General features: G+C 45.1%; 2 protein-coding genes across 17 annotated transcripts in view; both read right to left on the bottom strand.

The window, feature by feature from the left end:
- Window positions 1-1,488: 1,488 nt before the first annotated feature.
- Window positions 1,489-10,960, bottom strand: bmp8a (bone morphogenetic protein 8a). Its single transcript, XM_076301456.1, has 7 exons — window positions 9,355-10,960; window positions 6,744-6,936; window positions 5,545-5,693; window positions 3,221-3,412; window positions 3,056-3,132; window positions 2,401-2,511; window positions 1,489-2,190 (listed from the first exon to the last, which is right to left on the bottom strand). The coding sequence occupies exons 1-7, from the start codon at window positions 9,854-9,856 to the stop codon at window positions 2,041-2,043; spliced, it is 1,374 nt and encodes a 457-aa protein (XP_076157571.1). The 5' UTR covers window positions 9,857-10,960; the 3' UTR covers window positions 1,489-2,040.
- A 1,272-nt stretch (window positions 10,961-12,232) lies between these two features.
- Window positions 12,233-17,905, bottom strand: part of macf1a (microtubule actin crosslinking factor 1a) — a 195,251-nt gene continuing 189,578 nt past the window's right edge. For 15 of the 16 annotated variants that reach the window (XM_076301492.1, XM_076301490.1, XM_076301491.1 and 12 more), the window contains 4 exons: window positions 17,029-17,240; window positions 15,740-15,856; window positions 15,239-15,341; window positions 12,233-14,462 (listed from right to left, as the gene is read on the bottom strand). In XM_076301492.1, the coding sequence (XP_076157607.1) occupies window positions 14,218-14,462; window positions 15,239-15,341; window positions 15,740-15,856; window positions 17,029-17,240 (677 nt within the window). In that variant the 3' untranslated portion in view covers window positions 12,233-14,217. The remainder of the gene's footprint in view (window positions 14,463-15,238; window positions 15,342-15,739; window positions 15,857-17,028; window positions 17,241-17,905) is intronic. The other variant, XM_076301482.1, reaches the window with a different exon arrangement.

Here is a 17,905-nt window from a genome sequence, read left to right on the forward strand (position 1 = left end):
CCGATGTAAAATTGATCAGATGCAGGGTATCTTATTACAGTATTTTGTTTGCAACACTAATCTTGAGAGTGACTAGAGTGATAGGCCTAGAAATAACAAAAGTCATCTCCAAAATTTGACCATAATGCATGCATGTCATGTCAAATGTTCATCACCAAGAAGGTCATGCCCAAGTTTAAGCACTTGTAGCAGCAGGCGATTTCCAACTCTTTTATCTCAAATCTCTCTCAGGTTTTATCCTGTATCTCTCTCAGGTTTCTGTCAGTGTCATGTGATAGAACATAGGGCCAATTATTTTGGTGAAACCTTGATGCCGATTTGCAGCATTCTCTATTGGTCACATGCAGCCTATTCAACCAGTACATGTGCCTAAAACTCAAATTTGCAATAAGGTTCCATGATTACTTCCTTGGCAGATAAGTGTTTGTTTGGTATGTCTGAAAAGTGGAACCACAGTGCAGATCTGAGCTAAGGGGTTGACTAATCTGTCAGATTGACATTGTGTCTTCACTTTGGAGTCACGTCCCAACAAATCTGCATCCAGGCACAGACTATCCAAGAGTGCAGAAATATGTACTCACATGTTAACTCAAATTTACAAAAAAGCCTCCTAAATCTTAATAGGATCTATTACATGTCTATTATCAAGGCCTATTTATTATTAAAGGTTTAATAGATAGATAATATATAGCTTCTATTAATACTGGCACGTTCCCAATATCATTTGAAGGTTTGTGAAGAGATTATACAATTTGGATGGAGTAACAAAGAGAAACATTACAACATACAGTTCCATTTTGCAAACTGAACATCTGCAAATTGTGAGCTACTTAAAGACATGTTGTTATAAAGATTGATGTTACTACAGTATGCCTCTATTGCTATGTATGGCTTAGTTTTTTGTGGCTGTATCCTCAGCTAGATATTCAATATTACAACAACTTTACATAGGAGTACATATGTTGAACCAGGGCCTCTAAATCTTACATTTCGTTTATCTTTCTCTGACTAAACAACACCTAATGAGAGTCAGTGTAATCATTATGCTCTCATGGTTAGCTAAATCAGGTGTGACCAGACTCAAGAGTTCCACTCAGTTCTGTGATTATGAATGCCCTAATGGTAAGAGACCCACAGTTGCACAGAGACAGTAGCTTAGATATTGTCTCATCACCGTTTGGCTGTAGCGCCACCTAGAGTGTGAAATGATTCTAAATCTCTTGAACATCCTTGTTATATGGCCACCAGCCCTCAGTAACTAAACCTAGCCTAAAATAGTCTCACTCCCTATTTCTCATTTTACCACCACCTTTGTTGTACCGAACACATAAATGCTGTTGAACAACACAAACAATTAATTTAGGATTCAGAAAACCAAATTCAAACTAACAGACATACTAGCAGGGTGTGTAAGAGATGCATGACTGTGGAGATAAATTTCTTTTTAAATAACTTTCAAGAGGGTATAAATAGATTTCCAAAAAGGCATTCGTTGGAAGATTTGTACCCTTTATGATGTCGCTACATAACATTATACATATTATCATCTCAATTAAATAACATCTTGAAAAGTGGCAGGGAAAACATTTTCATTACATTCCAAGATGTCCGAAAATAATATATTGGTACAAATTGACATGTTGGTGTGTTGAATTAACCATAACGCAAGAAATCAGCGTGAACCAAACACAGGCATATGAGTGCCCAGATGTGACCTGTGGAGTACGAGAGGCTTAGCAGACCCCACACCTGGAGAATTTGTGTTTTGGCACGAGCTGTATCATTGTGTGTCCTAGGTAGAATAGCCAAGAGAAGAGGAGAACAATACCACTGGGTCCTTTTTCTTCATTACTGCTTAGCCCTAACATACAGGATAGCAGCAAACTGCATTGAAGGGAAGTCATTTATGCTAGTATTTTGTAGCTTTGTGCTCAGTGTGTGTGTGTGTGTGTGTGTGTGTGTGTGTGTGTGTGTGTGTGTGTGTGTGTGAATACAGTTGGCAGAGTCCTTGGGAGTCCTAGCACATTGGGCCAAAGGGGGCTATAAACAGCCGCAGGTCTTGACCACCATGTTGCGGTGCTTCTTGAGGATGACATTGTTGTTGTCGTCGTAGAAGAGCACAGATATGGGGCTCAACTTGGTAGGGGCACAGCATGCCTTCGGCACCTCATCTGGCTTCAGCAGATGGACCTGTTCATAGAATTAAAAATAGTTCACTTAAATGAATAGATGTCTTTGGTCTTCTTGACAGTGAAATTCTTCTATCCCCAACAACAGCAAACTAACTGAAGTAGTAGGCAGAGTAAAAGGCAGTAGGAGAGCAGAGGGAGAAGAAAAAAGGACAAATAGAGAGAATGACGAGAAAAACACGAGAAAAAAGAGCAAAAAAAAAACACGGACCACTAGCTGGATCATGGCGTGGTTGGTGGCATTCATGCAAGCCCCTAAGGGATAGTCGCACGCTCCATCACAGTAATAGGCTGAGTAACCCCGTGGAGCCAACACCCAGTCCTGAGGGAGACACACACACACACACACACACACACACACACACACACACACACACTCACACACACACACACACACACACACACACACACACACACACACACACACACACACTCACACACACACACTCACACACACACAAACACACACACACACACACTCACACACACACACACACACACACACACACACACACACACACACACACACACACACACACACACAAACACCACAATCACACTATTAGACCAGCAGCTCAGCATCACAGCATCAGCAAGCTTTTCTTTAACTCAAATAATTATTTGTTCTAAATAATATTTTGTTATACACATTCTATTAGTTCTGAAATCTCATTTCAGAATTGGGCTTATACGCAGAATCAAAAACTGTGCATATCACAACTCACAATTGACTGACCATGTTGCAATATGCGTAGATGAGTGTGTCCACAGCAAAGTTTGTGGACAGTATGTTCTACAGCAAAACAGATGGCCTTGACCAAACCACAAAACAGCATGTTGAAATGTGTGTTTGTGAGAAAGCTAACCTTCCATCCCAGATCACTGAAGCTCACATACAGTTCATGTCTTTTGCATGCCTGGCGGCCACTTGTGGGGATCTGATCTGTGCACAGAAAGGTAAACACCATTAATCAGACAAAGGATCATCCAATCAACAGAGTATGCTCAACAACTCCTGTCTGCAAGCTCACCAAATATCCCAGGTCGGTTGGGGTGTGGCAGAGTGTATTTGGGTTTCTTCTTCCGGGGGTTGTTGTGCCTGACTGCTCGTGGAGGGCGACAGGGGGCCTGACTGGCCCGAAAGAATGTCACCATAAAGGGCTGCTTAGAGCGTGGCCCCCGCCGCCCAATCAGACCCACCCATCCTGCAGACAGTGATCGGTCTGGAGGAGAAGTAATGAGGTCCGTTATTAACACACGCTTGGGTCTAATCAAGTCGTTTACAGTACATGTTGCAGTCAACACACAATGACTATAAATGTGACTTACAACTGCAGTCAGTGAATCTGCTAAAATCCAGAAACCGAAGTTTCTTTTGAAATTGCAAACCGAACATTCTAAGCAGTCGAGCAGATTATTGTTTGATATAATAGATAGATAGATAGATATACTTTATTGATCCCTAGGGGAAATTCAAGAAATGATTACTGATATAAATGATAAATTGACAAATTGCATGATATAAATGAAATGACAAATTGCATGATATAAATGATAAATAATATGTATTATTCACATATTATATATATGCTTTAAATAAAGTCTAATCACAGTATCATCTCAACAAAGTCTAAGCATCAATATCAGTAATCATGTAGGACTTTCAGTAATTCTACATTATGGCGGTAGTATAGATAGGATGATTATAGGATAATTAAAACCTTTTTGTTGACACCCCTAAACTCCTCAACTACTTTCCTACACCTCTCACTAAAAGAAATCCTACAATGTGTTCCAGGATTTCCTGGATGTCTGGAACATCGTAGTGTGATTTGGCATCACATCCACGCAGCAAAGACAGAAGGCAGACACTTCCATAAGGTATTTTTGGGCCTTCCTTATACCTCTGGATCAGAGCCCAGGACTGTTGTGGAAGGCATTCAGTTACTTTCAGGTCCCTGAGAAGATTTCAAGTAAACCTAGATAGATGACAGCATTTCCCCGTTGACCTTCACCATGCCAAAGTTTCGCTTAGTGAAAAGATGGGCAAGGATGAAAGTGAAATCCAGCAAATGTACAGTACATGTATCTTTCGTTAAGCAAAACTAGTAGAAGAACAATTATTATTGATATTCTCCTTAATGTAGTCTTACAATGTCATTGTTTTTCTATTATTGATTGAATGGACATTATTGTTTGTTATTGCCTTTTCCCTCATTTTCATTGCTTATTTTATTAGGCTATTGATTGAATTGACATTGTTGTTTCTTATTGGTATCCTCCTTATTATAGTTTGACCAACATTCTAATCTGTTCCCTGTTAAATTTTAAATATTATGTTGTTTTTGTATTTGTGTGTCGCTTTGGACAAAGGTGTCTGCCAAATCCCATAACCATAACCATAACCAAGAGGTCTTACATTCATGGTGAGGGGATTCCTTCTATTGTCTATGGGCAGGTGATATAATTCCATGTTTAGTGACCATGAACAAGTTGTAGAACTCTGTGAATTCATTGTTAAAGCTTAGCACTGATAATACCTTGCCTAAATTGAAATAAAAGTACTTGTAGTTTGGGCTTTTTCCACACATAAGGTGGCCTTGGTCTGTGTATGCATAATAGAATAAGGATCTCAGAATAGGGATCTCATTGAGCAGGTACAGAGTGGATGAGCAGGGTTTGGTTTAGGGAACAGTGGGAAAGCATGGGGTAAGGATAAATTGCCAGAGAGGAAGCAGACTAAACAGCTTTGTCTGTGAATAAACAAGAGTAAACTAGACAAGCAGCAGTGGCTTCTCATGTCAAGCAAGGGCAATGGATGAACTGGTATAATAATAGGTGAGAAGAGGAAAATCAACTGGGGGGAATTGTGGGCTATGGATGCTAGCCACGTTAAATTGAAAAAATGTAAAAATGAAAGAAAAAAAACAGAGCAAGTGTGTGCACATCCACAAAACTGTTCAGGTGCAAGACCAAGAAACTAGTAAAAAAAGAACAAGATCTGCACACTGTTTAGCTCCATTTTTTTTTTAATCATTTGAATTAGAGCTTTACAGTGTGCAGACTTTCTTTTCATTTTAAGAAGTTACTCGAATGCCAGACGTTCCCTATTACTCCTTATATTTAGTCATTTGATGAAAATACTAACCAGGAAGGAACTAATATTAGTGTGTATGTCTTGGAAATTATAACTTTGGTTCTGTAAGCACTTCACACACTAGTAACACAGAAAGAAGTCACATCCTAATGTCCAGCTCTCTGAAGTAACTTATGAATCAGCTCACACTGGAGCCTCTGTGCTCAAGCACGAGCAGCTGGTTATTTCCAAAAAGCTGACCCCCAGTCTGTGCCTCACCCTCCTCTGTCTCCACGTAGAGCCGGATGCCCAGGTTGCTCCGTGGGTTCAGCAGCCAGCGGTTACTGGCTGAGGTCACATCAAACGCCAGCCAGCCCTCCTGCCCTGCTGGAACTGACTGCATGTCCAGCAGCACCAACTCTGGCTCCCTGAAATAGGAGCCACCATAGTCAGATGTTACTATATCAAGAACGGCAGCCATGACTACAGTGAAATACATGTCTTCAGTTCCGCACATCCAATATAGGGTAAGTGCAGATGTCTGAGGAACTGTGTGAGCGTCACTGACAAGAAATGAGAGGGGGGGAAAAATCTACATAGAGAAAATGCTCTGATTTGCACACTGATCTGGGTATGTACAGGGATATGTCGACATTCGTAAGCATTTGCGCGTGTTAGCATGAATGACTCATGTAAGTATGAGTGTTGGTATGGTCCCTCTGTGACCCCAGCTCACCATGCACTGGCAGTGCTGGGTGGGGGAGGGGAGGGGAGGACCTCTGGATATTTACAAGTATGGAAAAAATGTGTGACTACTGAACAAAAAGAAATGCAAAACACATGACTGTATACCAGAAAATTTATAACTGACCAACTGATCTGTGGCAGCAGGAAATAAAAAAATAGATCAGATCTGAAACTATTGAATACTATTCATTCTTTTCCAAGTGTAGAGGAGACAATTTACCAAATGCCGTCACTTTCCACAATTTAACTATGTGCGGTAAGGAGAGAACTATACCTGTATGCAGCCAATGACAAACACCATGTTAAATTAAACTTTTCAGCTACCACTCAAACTGGTTGAATATCAAATGCATTACTATACTGGTCATCTGATACATATTACATAATGGCATACTGTCAATTATTGATAAAGCAGCATCTGGTTCAATAGTCACAGTCTTTTTGCCCAAAGTCTCAGTACATTCTATGTTTGAACGGTTGCAGACCAAAGAGGGAATCGAATGAACCACTGTGGTTAACCTGTGACTATTTTCATGCGCAGACATAGCCATTACCATTCTACAGTACAGCTCATGTATGATGTATGATGTAAGAGAAAATACCCAGCCTGCAACAGCAGCGCCCAACATGATGAGGACACCACACATGTGTAAGGCAACGGACCTAGTGACCACATATTTTAGACAAAAAGACGTACAGTCAGGACACAGTTTTGTGTTGGGGTGCAGCACCTGTGTCTGTTCTCTCGCTGGATCTCGTAGACGGAAATGTGTAGCGTGTGGTTGGCCCTCTGGCCCATGGTCAGAGTCTTGTAGATGCGAAACTCCGCCGCTGTCACCGTCTCTCCCTGTGGGAGGGGCGTGAGGTCAAAACGGAACTCCTTCCAGTACGGTCGTGGTTGAAGCAGGTCCCGCTCATGCTCCACTGGAAGGGTCAGGGGGAAATAATGTATTATAAAAGTATTAGACAGATATTAAACAGATATTTAGTTGATAAGTGTTAAAGCATTTAAACGTTTAGTTCAAGTTTTTTTTTTACATGTTGCACACTGTATCAGGCACTTCTTTATAGTTTCATCCGGTATATCATAAATACATATTTTATTGTGCATCATCACTTCAATGGGAATTTATGTTCATATTTCACAGTGCATTATTTTCAGCAAAGGTCGAGTAAGTATTGATCCTTGTAGGATTCCATCCAATAAGCTTTGTAGCCAAACGGTTAGTGACACCGAACCGAGCCAAGACCGAAAGAGAAAAAGAAACTGAAACAACAGTTGCAGGGAGAGAGAGAGAGAGAGAGAGAGAGAGAGTGGATACCAAAGAGAGGTGATGCAGGAGAGTGGATACCAAAAAAGCAGCCAATGACCGAGAGGCAATAAGAAAGAATGACAAAGAGAAAAAAAACAGATGTGAGAATGAGAGGAAGAGAGAGAGAGGTAGAGAGAGAGAGGTAGAGAGAGAGAGGTAGAGAGAGAGAGGTAGAGAGAGAGAGGTAGAGAGAGAGAGGTAGAGAGAGAGAGGTAGAGAGAGAGAGGTAGAGAGAGAGAGGTAGAGAGAGAGAGGTAGAGAGAGAGAGGTAGAGAGAGAGAGGTAGAGAGAGAGAGGTAGAGAGAGAGAGGTAGAGAGAGAGAGGTAGAGAGAGAGAGGTAGAGAGAGAGAGGAAGAGAGAAACAGATAAAGCACAAGAAGAATGGCAGTGAGTGTGAGTGTGACCTTGCTGAGCACACCGGAGCAGACTGACACCCCCAGCCCAGAGCGGAACGTTCTGTAATTACACCCCGCACAGCCCAGCAGCCCAACAGCACTGCACCACTAATTACAGGCTGCGCAGATATATATAGAGAGCCATCCAGCAGTATTTTCATCTGCTGAGTGCTGCAACAAGGCCTGTAATTCTGCACAGCTGTGCTCTCCGAGCCACATCTCGCTGCCCAGGCCTGGACCGTGGACCGCACTGGAGCGGTCCACCGTGGAGAGTCCAGTGTCCTGTTCGTTCAGTTCGTTCACTGTGTTTGTCTATTAACTGTCCGATTGATCTATTGGCATCCACATGTTAATGTACAGTACATAGAAGACGGCCATTCGTTGAGCTACAGTATATTAAGGTAGTTGTACAGTGCATTCTTCCACACACAGATTATACACAAGCATGTTTTCAATGGTGATTGTGTACAACAGGATTACATGTGTTACACACATGTTTTGTGACCTATACTCAGTGGTCACAAGTGGACGTACAGTATACAACTCAAATGATGAGAATGCAGTGAGTTCCCAGGGTCTTCTTCTGAAGGAGAGAGGAAGGAGACAATTGGGCAGGAGGATGTTTTAACTGATTTGGTGATAAGATCTAGGCTGTCTGAACTACAACAGGAAAACAGTCTTTACAGTGATAGTGGGAACGTCTGACCGGAGAACCAGGACAACTATGCATACCACCCAACAAATACCAAGCACAATCAGCATATCCATCTCTGGTAATCTGTCATCAGTTTAGCCTTATTCACCAGAAATGACTGAGTACTCCCTTACCATATGACTATGTGTCTTTGTGAAGGACTCCCCATAAGAGTGTTTTGCCAAATTGTGCAACGTAAACATGAAACGAGGCATGCGGGCCACATCTGCAAGTTGTTTGCAGTGATTGAAAAACGTTATCATTCTATCATTCTTAGCTTTCATAGCGTTCTGGTGGTTTTGAACAGTGCTTGTTAGTGGCCCACTGAAGAAAAGGTGTTTACTAACAACATTCCACGGGAGCAAGTCTGCTAGTGACCATCTCACTGAGTCTCCCTTTAACCCTTAAAGGTGTGGGTTTTTCAACATTCTAACATAAGATTCCGTTCCGCAACAATTGAAGGTTCTAAAATTCTATGTTGAATTCAATGAATCCAGATATTCTTTAGAACGTTCATTTTCCAACATTCCCATCACACCGGTGTGACGGTACACCTTACAGTTTATGCTGGATCCATTAGAGTCCAGCAATGCTTTGTAAATGGCTCTAAAGTATTGGTTACACTTTACTTGACAGTATCTACAAGTGTGACATGACACTGTCATGAAAGTGTCAAAAACATTATAAACAAGTTATAAACGTTTATGACATAACACTTCCGTCACTCGCTTCTGTCAAATGTCATTCGGTTTTTGTCATGACAAGTTATGACGGTGTCATGTCACTCTTATGTAGATACCGTCAAGTCAAGTGTTATTATAAGATGTGTATGTCATTTTTTCAGTTTCTGTATTTCCATAGACCTTAAGCATAAGTCATCATGACAGCCATCCAAACACCAACGTGAACTTTGACCCCCAATGCACACCCACCACTCACCCAGGTTGACAAAGCTCATGACGGTGTCGGCCTCGCTGACAACAGAGCCGAGGGGCGGCATGTGCGTGCTGAGGGTGGGGAAGGCGTGAGTGTGGACGTGGCCCGTCCCAACGGCGGCCAGCCGGCCCCCGAGTCCTTCCTCGCCCTCGGACACGGCGTGGTACAGGTCCAGCATGAAGAGGGGCGCCGAGGACGGTGGGCGCAGCGGGGGGTGGGGCCGCGGTCGCCCCGGCAGGCCGAGCACCGAGAGGATCTCCCGCTGCATCTCCTTCTTCTCGCGACCGCTCAGGCGGCGGAAGCTGGAGTGGACCACCCCCTCCACTCCCCCGCACACACACAGCAGGACACAGACGTGGAGCAGGACAGCCAGGGGGGACAATCTCCTGCTCTGGCCCTTGCCAACGCTGCTCTGTTCTCTCCAACAGCAGGACAGTGTGTGCCTTCTGGAGCTGCTCCTCTTACAATGTCCTGCAGTGTCTTGACTTGAGGGATCCATTACCATTTTTGTGGTTTTGTCTCAATTGTCAATTATTTAGTCACACTTTAACGTTCAAAAATGCAATGGCAAAGCACTCGCGTCTCCGTCTTGCTCTCACTGTCTCAGTCCAGGAGTCTCACTGTTTTAAACAACCCAGAATCTTCTGGAACGGTCACAGCACCAGCATTAAAAGGGACTATCACACTCTGGCCAGCACAAGAAGTTGCCTCACTGACTGAGCTTGTCCGTTTATGTGCTTGGTTGTTATTATGCGTCCTGGAAGATGGTCCTCTGTGGTCCGTGTTTCATTAAGAAAGGGCAGTGTTTTCTGTTCCCATTTCTCCCTGTGCTCTTTCCTCACTCTGGGAACACTTTTAATGCGTCTCCAAAACCACTTGCTCCTTGAAGAAGCTGTTTCATACACAGGTTCAGAGGAAGAAATGACTAGGAAAGGAACAACGGCCAAAGCAGGGGAACATAAACATGTATTTGTCGGAGTTACTGACTCGGCTCCTTGAAAAGTGAATTTGGAGCGTCATAAAAGGTTGAGGAGAGAGCAGGTGGACGTCTGCTGGGCACCGTCAGAAACGTGATATATGAGTCACGAAGAAAATAAATAAAATGGGTCAGACGCACAAGCGAGTCTTTCTTCAGAGGTTCCCAAATCAAATGTCACACCTGCCAATTCTCCAGATCCGACAGCAAGCCTGATCAAAACCACACTGTATATCCACAAGGCATGGAAAACATCCACAGCAAATCTCCAACTCAAAACCTGGATCTCAATATTCCTTCCACTTGAATCGGTTACATATAGATGGAGCCAAAAATGTTTCCCCTCTCTCTCTCTCTCTCTGAAGATCCTCAAAGCAAAAAAAAAAATGTATTTCTATTTTCCAAGGAGAAACTTATCATTTACTTCTAACACAACACAGAGCAATCAAAATAGATTCCTTCAATCCTTCAGTTTCCCAATTCAACAGGAGGAAAATAAATGTCCATAATCCTACAAGTGTGAGCTTACAAAAAAAGCCCTCCGGTGTTCCCGGCCCCTGTCGTCCTCTTGGTCTGACGTGCTGTGCAGGGTGTAATCACAGAAGCCTGCACATCACAGGATGCCCCTCTCAATGAGGGTGTTTCCAAACCGAGTCAGACTCCCTCACTCTCTCCACAGCCCTTGATGACTCTTCTCCTCCCTCCTCCTTCTCTTCATACCCTTTCATCTCTCTCTTCTATTCATCTACCCTTTTTTGCCATGTTATCTAGTTGTAGGCCATTCCGTTTGCTAAGAGAAAAAACAACAAATGAATGGAGGTATGTGTTTATCCAAACAAATCTTTGTAAATGTCTGCAATTCTGGAAAAACAAGCTCCCTTTAAAAAAAAAAAAAAGATGACTTTGAAGTCGAAACAGAAACTGTTGCCAAGTGTAAATTTCTTAATCCATCTTAATCTACGGTGTTGAAAGCAGGTTTGTGTTTATGGCACATGCGGATTTCTGTGCAGGATCCTGCCCTCCGGGAGCACACTCAAATATAGAGCAGGGTTTATGTCTGAGCACGTCCCTCTGTGTGGATGTGTGACTTCAAACGTGCCCATTTCTGTGGTCACTTTGAAAAGTGGTCACATGGCTTTGCCACAGAATCCAAGCGGACGTGCCAAACCGACTGGAAAGCAATGTGGATCCCTACTCAGGTGCTGAGGCTATACTGAAGTCAAGCGTGGCGTTCAGTTTTCCTGTTTAGTGTTAATCTGTTGATGTTGAGAGATGATTTTACATGTGAGGAGTTGGAATGGACTACACTGAGGGCAGGGTGGCAGTGTGTGTGTGTGTGTGTTTGTGTGTGTGTGTGTGTGTGCGGACGGTCAGCAGTGCCGGAGCTGTGGTGATGACATGTATGTGGGAGAGGATGTGAGTGGGTTTAAATATTTGTGTATGAACCCACACACACAGCTGCAGAGTTATGCCTGTAAAACACACACAAACACACACAACTGTGAAACACCACCCTTCCTGAACCCCATCCGTTCTGTGGAGACACCCAACATATACAAAATCCAATGCAAGCACATATACACACAAACACAGACATGCACTACTAGTTATTGTTCCTCTCCACATGCTTGACCATGACTCCTGTTCCACACACACTTGAGTACAAACGCACGCACACACACACACGTACGGACGCACGCACAAGCTAGCTTTGTAGGGTGTGCCCTTATCGCTGGGACAGTAATTGCACCCTATTCCTAATTATCGTTTCCTGTTATCCATGAAATTAACGCAAAGACACACACAAACACACACACAAACTCTCCTAGGAGAGATATCTGCAGAGTTTCCTTACACACAGTTATTCTCAAAAAATGGAAAATAAGGACAGAAGACATAGCATGATATTTTACTGCAAGCATTATTTTAATACAAAAGAACAAAAAAAGGTTTTATAATCTTATTTTTTTTCTTTTACACAATGTCACCCCCCCCTCCCTCCCCCACACTCAATTTCATGTTACACAGACAGTGACACAATCAAAAGGTAGATCCCTTCGATAGCTCCTCCTTCCTTCCTAGAAACAATAAATAAATACGAACCACCTTAAGGTATTGCTCACTCTCAGACTTGCCATACATTTCTCATTAATGACAAAGGGAGGAGCAATGTTTGTCAACGACGAAGACAATTTGAAGAGCCTATCAAGGGGAGGCAGCTGAGGGGGTCGGGTGGGGGTCGAGCAGAGCCCCAACGCTATCCCATCACCCCCCTGAGGTCCTCCTCATTCATGTCTCAAGATGCTGTTGTACCTACACACAGGTAGGAAGCCACTTTTAGACAGGATCTGGGATTTGTAGTCATAGGTGAAGAAGGCCACCACTGGAATCGGTCAACTTCCTTGTCAGTTAAACCACACAAAAAAAAACATGATCAAGTAAACTACTCTAGGAGAGGCAGTCTCCTGGGTTTTTAAAAAGTCTTTATCATCGTCATCATCATCATTATTATCAGAGTTGTTTTAATACTAGTCACTCTCAAAAGGTGATATGATCCTGTACGGAAAAATAAATACACATTTTCTTATACTAGAGGAAGGAACAGAAACAAATACAATAGGATTATAAATTAATCAGAAAAAAAAGAGACATTAACAATTAATTCATTTTTGCATACTGTGAAGTGACGTAACAACATTAAAAGACATTTCTGTAACTTGTGAGGAGGAAGCAGAGTTAAAACAAACACATGAGCACATGGGTTACCATGACAACACCGGAGGGTCAAAGGTGAATGGCGGCGTGTGTGCTGTCCCCTGTGTGTCTATGAGACAGGGGGGCGCAGTCTGTTGGGCTTCTGGAGTTTGGTTTGAACACAACCGAACACACACACACACACACCCACACACACGATTGGAACGTTGGGAAACATGGGAAACATGTTGCTTCAGTCTGATCACGACAGGGTTTTGGAACACTTAGTGTGTGAGCGTGTGTGTGTGTGTATGTATGCTGTGTTAAGCCATGTGCACAGATTCCCACAAAACGCTTAAGTGCATCTGTCCATTGTTTTTGTTTTCTTGTTTGTTTGTTTGTTTCCACATAACTCAGTAACAACACCACCATATGGATATATAATGGACCCTGTCATGTCCCTGTGGTGTGAGGTACTTCTCCTCCCTTCCTGTGGGCTGGTTCTGTAGTCCTGCAATGGGTCTTTGCATTCAGATGCTGGTCACACACCAAGACTCCCGTCCTCTGAATCAGCCAGTTCATGGATCAATCGGTCAAACAGAGGATCACCCACTGTCCTTCCCTCTACCCCGGATAGTCCTGGACCAGTTGTGCTGTAGGGTAGTGTACAGTTGTGTGTGTTACTGTGTGTGTGTGTGTGTGTGTGTGTGTCTGTGTGTGACAGGCAGATAGTCCAAGTGCATGTGCTGAAGAATCAGTAACCCGCTCAAAGGGGAAACAAAAACCAAAAAAAAAGGTGTGTAAGGTGTTAAGTAAGGACGACGGATCAAAAGTAAGGTCAATGAGAGACACATATAAGGCAGCATCCTGTGGTTCTACCGTTAGTCAGAGCGGCGGGCGGGGGGGTGTCACGGAGCAGCAGCAGCCTCTCCCCGTCTCCCGCATGAGTGGAGGAGGAGAGGGTGAGGGGAGGGGGGGGGGGGGGGGGCAGACTGGGTCTGGTTAGGGGAACAGTTCACGGACGTCTGGCCCCAGCCTTGTGTGTGCTGAACTCTCCGGGCCACCGTAGCTGGCTATCCTCCTCGCGGCGCATTGCGTGTGTGTGTGTTTGTGTACTTGTTGAAGTGTATGTGCTGCGGGGCCTTGCTTGTCCCTCTCTCGGTTGGGGTTGGGACTGAAAGAGTGGCGCCCCCCTGCTACTTCTTCCCGGCGGGCGTCTTGGGGCTGGGCGCCTTCTTGGAGATGGTGGGGATCTTGGAGGGCTTGCTGCTGCTGCCGGGCCGGCGCGGCGTGTCCGAGGTGTCGGAGCAGGCCGAGCGTGTCTCCAGGAGCTCCGAGGCGTCCGACGCGTCGCTGCCCCTCCGGCTGCTGGCGCGGCTCCCGGCTCGGCTCCCTGCCCGGCTGGCCGGTCCGCTGGCGGAGGACGGGGTGCGCTTGGAGTCTGGAGGAGAGAGAGGGAGAGAGAGGGAGAGAGAGGGAGAGAGAGAGAGACAGAGAGAGAGAGAGAGACAGAGAGAGAGAGGGAGGGAGCGAGAGAAAGGGAGGGAGCGAGAGAGAGAGAGACAGAGAGAGAGACAGAGGGAGAGAGAGAGAGAGAGAGGGAGGGAGCGATAGAGAGAGAGAGACAGAGAGAGAGAGAGAGAGACAGGATGTGATTATGCAACAGGAGAGTGACCAAGTTAAACGCACTGCCAATGCTAACAAGTCTGTTCTGGGAAGTTCCTAATCAGAAATTCCTGGCTGTTTTTTATTTCCACAATTCGATCTACTACCTTCGTCCACAGCGTGAACAATCCTTATGTGTCGTGTCTGTGGACGCACGTTAGATAGAGCACAGATTCATTTGGTTGAGATCAGAAACAGCACACGCTGTGAAGGGAAATGGCTCAGCGGTGTGCAGCACCTACTGGGCAGCCGTAGCCTACTGGTTAGCGCTTCCGACTTGTCGAACCCCGACCAGTGGATCGGCTGAAGTGCCCTTGAGCAAGACACCTAACCCCTCACTGCTCCCCGAGCACCGCTGTAGCAGGCAGCTCACTGAGTTGGGAATTAGTGTGTGCTTCACCTCACTGTGTGATCACTGTGTGCGGCGTGTGTGTTTCACTAATTCACGGATTGGGATAAATGCAGAGACCAAATTTCTCTCACGGGATCAAAAAGACTATATATCCTTATATATATACACAGCACAAGTATGAACTGCAAGGCCAAGCTCACCTGGGCGTCCTTTGGATGCAGGTGTGGCTCCTCCGTTCTCCCCCGTCAGTGACCCGCGGCTGGAGTGGAATGCCGGACGCCGTAGTTTGGACGATGCTGCTCCCTGTTGTGGTGGGGAACACGTGTCATGCTAGAACTCCTTCACTAAGTTGGGCTGTTTCCTAAAGGCTTGTAGCTGCTACATCTACAGTTACGCTGTAGAGAGAGTATTAGCTTGTATACTCTATACTGTTGTAATAGTAATAGTAATGCACTATGAAGCCTTTGGGAAACTAGCCCGTGGATATTTCTAGACTAGCATGCTTCCTACTGCTTTGTTATCACCGTGCTACATATTAACTCAGTTAATTAATAGGCAAATTGCCTCAGTGCAAACCGGGTTTGTTATACGGCTGCGTGAGTTTTCAAAGTGCAAACATGTAGGTTTGGGAGTGTCTCGTGAAGTAGCAGTTAATGTGTTAGAAGCATTACAGGTAGCAGAAGGGGGGGCGAGTGTGTTACCTCTTGCCCTGGGGTGTGGGCAGTGTGATCTGGACAGGACTGGCACTTGGTGGGTGTTGGCGTTTTACTGTGTGCCAGCCAGGGCTTGGCGTAGCCCCGCGAGTGAGATTGGGACGACTGGGAAAACAGGCAGTGAGATGCAGGGAGATGGAGAAAGAGGTGGAGAAGAAACCAGAGGAGGGAGGAGTGGAGGATGAAGGATGATAGACAGAGAGGGAGATAGAGAGAGAGAGAGAGAGAGAGAGAGAGAGGGAGGGAGGGAGAAGGACGAGAGGAAATGAAAGGGTGTTCGTGTGTATGCACAGGTAAAGGTGAGATCAACAGGAGTCAATGGAGGGAATCAGAAGCAATGGGCAGGTGCGCAAGGGGGACAAAAAAGACAAACAGAGCAACAAATGAAACACAGGACAAGATGAACAATGAGACAGTGATCACCATGTGACTGAGATGCGCGCACACACAACTGAACCAGACAACAACACAACTCATATGATCAGACACACGCTTATGAACATCACAGGACAACACAACAAAATGCACCAACGTGACATAGACTGATGACTGGATGTGTGTGATTTTGTGTTTTGTTTTGTTTTGTTTTGTTTTGTTTAGAATTTCATGGCATTTAGTTCGAAATGCAATCATAGGGTAATGATTTTTGGCTGACAGAGCTCCTGCTGAGCTGTTAAATGTTTCTTATGATTCTTGGGACATTGCAAAGCAGCAGCATCATGAGGTTCACTCAACTTGGCTCCCAAAGCCGAGAAAAGCTTTATACACATTTATGCACAAACAGATACAACAACGTGTTCACACAACCAAGTTTTTTTTTCAGCTTATGTAAGGCGTGTAATTATTTCATAAATAGCAATTAATTCAAGATCAATTGGCTTATACTGATGTATTGTCTCACCTTATGGTCTTTTTTAACATTTCAATGCTATGCTATATTTTTCACTGACACAAAATGATTATATTATACAATTTGTCTACCTCCATCAAAAACATAAGACTATTTTTCTTCTCATACATGTATAACTAGTGCATAATAGAGCATCATTTATTGCCATGGAACACCTTCAAGCTGCTGAGAAAAAACACTTCCATTAACAAGCACATTTCCTTGGGGACAAAGTGGAAATAAATATTGCTAGACTCCATCGTTTAAGTAGGAGTTGGAGGAAAGTAGGCGGAAACAAATGGATTTTGATTCTGATATCCTCCGGTCCACTAAGTAATTAGTGCCACTCTGCGGCCCCGGCCAGCGTCTGTCCAGTGCAACAACTTACCCTGGAGGAGGCGGTGGGGGTGGCGGGTGCAGAGGGCAGAGAGGCACAACTCTGGGCGCTCTGGGAAGCCGAGGAAGAGGAGCGCGTCGGAGACGCGTTGCGGGACGAAGGCTTGGAGCGGCGGCCCCGCGAGCGGAACGCCGCCAGGCCCTGCGTGGCCCCCTCCGGAAGGATGAACTTCTCCCGCAGCTCCAGATTGGTACGTCCCCGAGCTACAGACACGAAAGGGAGAGAGGGAGAGAGGGAGATTGATAAAAAAAACGGAGGTCAGTTCTCTGGCTTTGGCAGTCCAGTCAGTCAGGCAGTAAGCCGTGAGCGGGAGAGCCAGTGGTTTCCCTGTGAGACTGCTGCACAATCAGCGCTCTGGGGGGTTGTGGGTGGGGGGTTGGTGTGAGGTGTGTGTGGGGGTCAGTACAGGTTACTTTAGGATAGTATGTGTGGGTGTAGTCAAGGTGATCAGTGGTTGGTGTGAGAAGGGCAGGTGTAGGTGCTGAAGGGGGGGGGGGGAGGGTAGCCAACAAGTCCAGCCTGTGGGTGTTAAAGCTGTTTTACGATGAAACCACACGAGAGGCCACACTTTTACGCAGCCCGGCCTCTCATCTGGTGGACCCCCCTGTGCACTGACCGCATGGGGGGACTGGAGGTGGTGAGGCAGGGCTCAGCTCAATGCTCAAACACACTCACATATCCAGAGGGGGGTGCATGCCTGGCTCAGCATTAGAGGCACGCACACACAAAAACACACACACACACACACACGGGGGGCGCGCACATGTGGTCAGGTGTTCTCTGGCAGCATTCAGAAAGACACGCTTCAGGTACAGCCTCATCACACAAAACACAGCCCAGAGCAGCAGCCACGACAGGGGTGGAGGGG

The sequence above is a fragment of the Alosa pseudoharengus genome, unplaced genomic scaffold (genome assembly GCF_046254945.1).
Source record: "Alosa pseudoharengus isolate Yale_2024_CS ecotype anadromous, Long Island Sound unplaced genomic scaffold, YU_APseudo_1.1 YU_APseudo_1.1_scf_23, whole genome shotgun sequence".
Classification (NCBI taxonomy): domain Eukaryota; kingdom Metazoa; phylum Chordata; class Actinopteri; order Clupeiformes; family Clupeidae; genus Alosa; species Alosa pseudoharengus.